The sequence below is a fragment of the Vicia villosa genome, unplaced genomic scaffold (genome assembly GCF_029867415.1).
Source record: "Vicia villosa cultivar HV-30 ecotype Madison, WI unplaced genomic scaffold, Vvil1.0 ctg.000248F_1_1, whole genome shotgun sequence".
Taxonomy (NCBI): Eukaryota; Viridiplantae; Streptophyta; class Magnoliopsida; order Fabales; family Fabaceae; genus Vicia; species Vicia villosa.
The window spans coordinates 434,473-440,828 of record NW_026705102.1 but is presented as its reverse complement, the minus strand read 5'-3'; the positions used below and the strand labels follow the sequence as shown (position 1 = coordinate 440,828).

The 6,356-nt window shown below is 35.6% G+C and overlaps 1 protein-coding gene across 1 annotated transcript; it reads right to left on the bottom strand.

Annotated features, from left to right (window-relative positions):
• Positions 1 to 423: 423 nt before the first annotated feature.
• On the bottom strand, positions 424 to 909 carry LOC131625886 (uncharacterized). The gene has a single exon (XM_058896720.1). It carries the CDS (start codon positions 907 to 909, stop codon positions 424 to 426), a length of 486 nt encoding a protein of 161 aa, XP_058752703.1.
• Between the last annotated feature and the right edge of the window lie 5,447 nt (positions 910 to 6,356).

The window sequence follows — 6,356 nt, the reverse complement described above, 5'->3', positions numbered from 1 at the left end:
ATCCTAACATACAAACTTAATCGAATCATTTATAACACCCATAATAGAGGTTAATGAGAAGAATCCCCCCTTACCTCGATGTTGAATTCTTGGATGTTCTCTCTCTTCGCACTTTGCTTTTCTCCCAATTTCACGTTCAGCTCTTCCGTTCTCTCTTGGCTTCCAATTTTCACAACTTTCTCTCTTTTCCTTGTTTATGAAAAATATAACCTTAGTTTAGTAAAAAGACTTTGCAACTGACAACCCCCCCCCCCCCATTCGCTAATCGCAACACTGACCCATTAGCCTTATTATTCCATATTTCTCAAATAAACTCAATTAATTCTAATATTTAATTCAAAAGTCAATTAAATTAAATAAAGAAATTTATGGGGTGTTAAAACTCTCCCCCACTAGAAAAGTTTTCATCCTCGAAAACATACCTTAAGCGAACAGCTCAGGATAGGAGTCCTTCATCTTACTCTCTAGTTCCCAGGTGACATTTCCACTTGCTGCTCCTCCCCAAGCCACTCGAACCAAAGATATCTTCTTACCACGCAATTGCTTCAGCTTCCGGTCTTCAATTCTCACAGGCAAGGTCTCAACTGTCAGATTGTCCTTCACCTGTACGTCATCCACTTGGATTACATGAGATGGATCTGCAATGTATTTCCTCAATTGAGACACATTAAATACGTCATGAAAATTTTCCAACATTGGTGGCAACGCAATACGGTAAGCCACCTCTCCAATCCTCTTTGTAATCTGATACCGACCAATGAAACGTGGAGTCAACTTCCTTGACTTCAGTGCTCTACCAACGCCAGTCGTAGGAGTCACTTTCAGAAACAAATTATCTCCCTCTTGAAATTCAAATGTCCTCCGTCTCTTATCTTGGTAGCTCTTCTGGCGACTCTGAGAAGCCTTCATCTTCTCCTGAATCATTTTAATTTTCTCCGTAGTCTCTTGTACAATTTCTGGTTCAATCACCGTACTCTCACCAGATTCATACTAACATAAAGGTGTTCTACATCTCCTACCATACAAAGCTTCAAATGGAGCCATACCAATGCTCGAGTGAAAACTATTATTGTAGGTAAATTCAATCAAGGGTAGATAACTATCCTAAGCACCACCTTTTTCCAATACACAAGCACGCAACAAATTTTCTAGTGATTGAATAGTTCTTTCCGTCTATCCACCAGTCTGCGGATGATATGCAGAACTCAATCTCAGCTTAGTACCCAAAGCTTCCTATAAACCTTCCCAAAATTTAGATGTAAACCTTGGGTCTCTATCTGACACGATACTCGAAGGAATACCATGCAGACACACTATTTTCTCAATATATAATTGAGCTAACCTCTCCATCGGATAATCCATTCTTATCGGTATAAAGTGAGCAGACTTCGTCAACCTGTCCACAATAACCCAAATAGCATCACAATTCTTCACCGTCCTTGGCAAACCAGAAACAAAATCCATAGATATACTATCCCACTTCCATTCAGGAATAAATAACGGTTGCATAGCTCCATACGACTTCTGATGCTCAATTTTTGACTTCTGGCAAGTCAAGCAAGCATAAACAAACTCAGCTATTTCCTTTTTCATTCCAGGCCACCAAAACAGCTTCTTCAAGTCATGATACATCGTGGTAGCACTAGGATGAATACTCAATCCACTATGATGTCCTTCCTCAAGAATACTGTTTCTCAATTCGGCAACATCAGGAACACAAACACGATTACCAAACCTCATTATACCATTCTCGTCGATTCTGAATTCACATCCCTTACCTTGGTTAATCAGAGTCAACTTATCAACCAACTCAACATCAGCTTTCTGACCCTCTCGAATCTCCACCAAAATACCACTAGTCAGCTTCAGCATATCCAATTTAACACTGTTAGGAGTGTCTTCGCATACTAAACTCAAATCTCTGAATTGCTCAATTAAATCCAATTCTCTCACCATTAACATAGACATATGTAAGGAATTCCTACTCAAAGCATCGGCAACAACGTTTTCTTTACCCGGGTGGTAATTCAGCCCAAAATCATAATCCTTGAGAAATTCTAACCATCTTCTTTGTCTCATATTCAGCTCTTTTTGATCAAAGAGATGCTTCAGACTCTTGTGATCACTAAATACTTCAAACCTTGAACCATACAGATAATGCCTCCACAGTTTCAACACAAATACTATTGCTTCCAACTCTAAGTCGTGAGTCGCGTAATTCCTCTCATGCACTTTGAGTTGTCTCGACGCATAAGCGACTATCTGTTGATTCTGCATTAGTACACCTCCTAATCCCATCAATGAAGCATCACAATAAACAATAAAAGAATCTGCCGGATTCGACAAAATCAAGATCGGCGCATTAGTCAACCTCTTTTTCAACTCTTGGAATCCTTTTTCACATTTCGAATCCCAGATGAACGCTTGACCCTTCCTAGTCAACTTAGTTAACGGCAACACTAACTTTGAAAAGCCTTCAATAGACTTTCTATAGTAACCTGCAAGACCAAGAAAACTACGGATTTCGGAAACTGACTTCGGAGCTTCCCACTGAGACACAGCTTCTACCTTCGTCGGATCCACGGCAATACCATTCTTGGAAATCACATGCCCAAGGAAACTTACTTCGCTTAACCAGAATTCACACTTTGATAGTTTAGCTTAAAGCTTCTTCTCTACAAGAAAAAAGGAGATTTACGACACTTGAATTGCGATAGTTCTTATAAAACTGTCCTTATTCCCGAACTACGACAGTTATGGTCAACCGTCGCAGATATTTTAGTCATATTGAGTAAGAACCACTATTTTTCCACATTCGTGAGTGTTAGAGCGAACTGTCGCAACTATTTGACCAATCATAATTGTTATTTTTTTATTCATTTCCTTTTCCAATTTTTTTTATTCATTGTTTTGTTTTCCACTTTTTTTAATTAATTATAAAAATAATAATAGATAGTAATAGTAATAGTAATTACAATATAAATTACTAATTATTAAATATATTAATATTTGTAGTATTATTATATAATAACAATATCAATACATATTCAATAAAAAATGAAAATACAGCGTAGCGATATATTTAAAAAATTAGCTTTGAAGACAATCACGTTTCACGTTCAGGAAGCTTTAATTCTTCCTCTCGCACTGGTCCTCCACCATCCACGTCCGTCGTCCGCCGTCCTCCGTCCTCACTTCTCCATGCATCGTCCGCCGTCCTCCCCTATATCATGATTTAGGTTAGCTTCTTCCTCTCTCTCTTTCTCTTCTCTCGTAGAAATTTATGGTTTCTCTCAATGTTTCAAAACCTTCTTGCGAAACCCTAAATATTTACAAATCTCCATCGAAAATCCTCAAATCTTCTCACGAATCTAAGCTTTTCTTCTCATGATTCTAATTCCTCTCAAACCCGAAGCATTGCGAGTCACCACTTCTCTCAATTTCTCCGCCTCTCAATCGAAAACCCTTGATCATGTTTTGGGAGACCAAGCTTGTCACTATGCTCAGGTAAATCGTGTTTCAAACTATTAACAAAGGAAGAGCTGAGTTCATTCTAAGATTGTTAGGGTATATATTGGTTTTGTAATGGATTTAGTTTCAGATTTTTTATGTTTGTGAAGATGCTCTTTTTCAATTTGTAGAGTTATACATATTATTAGAAATTTTAAAGATATAGATGGTTTTCTTTATTGGAGTTATATGTATCATTAGAAATTTAATTATTAATTAACTATCAATTTGGTATCGTTATTTCGATGAATTTTGGTTTTAAGAGTTTGTCCGTGTACTTTCATTTTGTAATGACACAAAATGAATATAATGCAAAACAAGGTTGAGAATAAACCAACTATTTTAGCCTCTAGTATTAAGAGAGTGGCAATTTAGATGGATAACATAATGGCAATGATGATTCTGCCAATGCCCTGGCCAAGAGCACATAAGTGATATAGAAGAATACATATCATGGGCTGTAAGTACATGTCTTTTGGAAGTTTGTATTCTTGATCCAAAAGTGTGACATTTATTACTTTACTTGATCACATTTACATGTGTTTTTTCCAGGATAAGCTGTTGAAATCTGGTTTTGGCTAAGCATAAGAAAAAATAAATAGAAGCAGCAAAGCATGGACAATGTCCTTTCTATCTCAAGAAATGTAATTATTCTCTTCCTTGAAACATCATTTTAAGTAGTTTCAATAAATATATTAATTTTCATGTTTAACAGCAGGTAAAAGTATACAAAGGAGTTAGCTAGAGATCGGATTTCCGTTGAACGCACTTCGACCGATTCTCTCCACAATTATATTTATATTTACAATTTGTTTGTCTTTTCCAAACTATTTATCAATTTTTAAGGGTCATTCTCATTAAGGGCTCTATTATTTAATTAGTCCATATTAAGATTGAGACATGATATATAGATTTGCATCATGAGGCTAGTGATTGTGTTCTGGCTGATGTGAGAGGAACAAGAATATTTCATACATATAGTTGTAATGAAGGATTGAGAAAATGATACCTAATAATCATTGCTTAGCATCAGTACCCTTGAAGGACTCCTTCGGCCATGCACTTTCCGTGTAAAAATTCAACATGGTGAGATCACTTTTGATTACAATTCTATTATTGAGGTTTTTCATTTTTCCTGTGATTTCTATCTATATAAAGCAATAAAAGTATCCTCAATATTTCTTTATAATGAAAACACGTTTTGTATTCATTTAAGTGTAGAACAACGAAGAGTATGAAGAATCAATTTGTGTATGCGGAGGCAAAGTATTCCAAAAGAGCTATCTAAATCTGACTGGTGGAGGCCAAATATTCTAGGTGGAGGCCAGGTATTCTAGGCGTTATTGTTAAAAGTTTGTTGAGGATTTTGGATTGTCTTTGATGGCTGTGTCAATATGTGAGGTTCCAACTTGTTGAGTTCATAAGACACACCTATTATTATCATTTTGTCTTCACTAAATGGATGAAGATATATGGATTATGTCTAGGTTTTTACGGTGGATGACATTGGTGGTTAATTCATGCTCTCAAACACTATCAATTCATGGTAACGTCAAATTATTGAAGCCTTTGTTTCTAACTACAATCAACTTTTAAATGTACTCCACCTACTTGACAAAATGGTTTTCTTAAAATTTTACAATGTAGATTTTTCTAAATTCTCATGCTTCAACCTCATTGTGATTTTATGAACTTCATATAAAGTTCGGCGTAAAATTTTCAACCAATTTATATCTTGTTTTCTTGACCAATTTTCATATCTAGTTATCTGATTTATTTGTTTGTTTTATTATTAGGATGAGAACATGGAATTTAAGAAGCAGAAGACTGATAGCTCAGAAGATTATACATGGACTGACTACATGTCAATAACTTTACTCAAAATGTGAGTCATAGTACCAATTAGTATAGACAAGCTTTAGAGCACATATTTTATTTGAAATTTTATGCCACTGGTTGTGAAATTTTATTTGAGAAAGTCGGTTATTGCAATTGATTAGTTCCTGAATGGTGATTGTCTCATTAATGGTGATTATTGACATAAAATTTCACTTGAGTTGGTATTGGGTACTTTGTATTGGTTGGTCCTTTATTTTAGGTATGTTCTTAATGTGGTTTCACTTTGATGAGTGTTTTCTAAGATCCAAATGTCGCATGCTTGATTAATGATCTTGAAACAAATAGTTGCATACTATAATACCCCTTTTTGAGTTTTGACTATCAGATGAAAAGTTTTGTCTAACTTGCTTCTACACTATTTGTGCCATTTATGGACATGGATTTATTTAAACATCTAAAACTGCCATGCTTTTTTTCCATTTGTTAATTAGGCTTCTTCAGTTGTTCGGTTTGGTATTCATGTTTCGTATCATACCCTGTAGGTTATTCATACAAGTGTGTGGGCTGGCCAGAAGCATGGCGGCCAATTGGCTAAGTGGAATACAACAAATAAAGTTGCAGCTCTTGTTAGGTCTTTTCCTATAGAAGAGTAGCCAAAGCAAATTATTTTTACCTGTAAAGGAATGTTGGATCCATTGGAGGTTCACTTGCTGGATTTCCCCAATAAAAGAAGTTGCAACTTCCTTTCCAAGCATGTTTGAAAAGGAAAAGATGTTACAGAAGCCGGAAAAAACTATTGTCACTGAACCTCGTCATTTATGGCCTTCTCTAAGTGATGATCAGTGGATGAAGGTAAAATTTAATTCGCAATTTCTTATATTTTTAATCTGTCTGTTGTAAGCTCGATGCTTAGATTCTTAAGAAAACCTGTCTGTTGCCAGCTCAATGCTTAGATTCTTAAGAAATGATAGTTGTTACAAAAACATTGAAATTTACTTCTACACTTA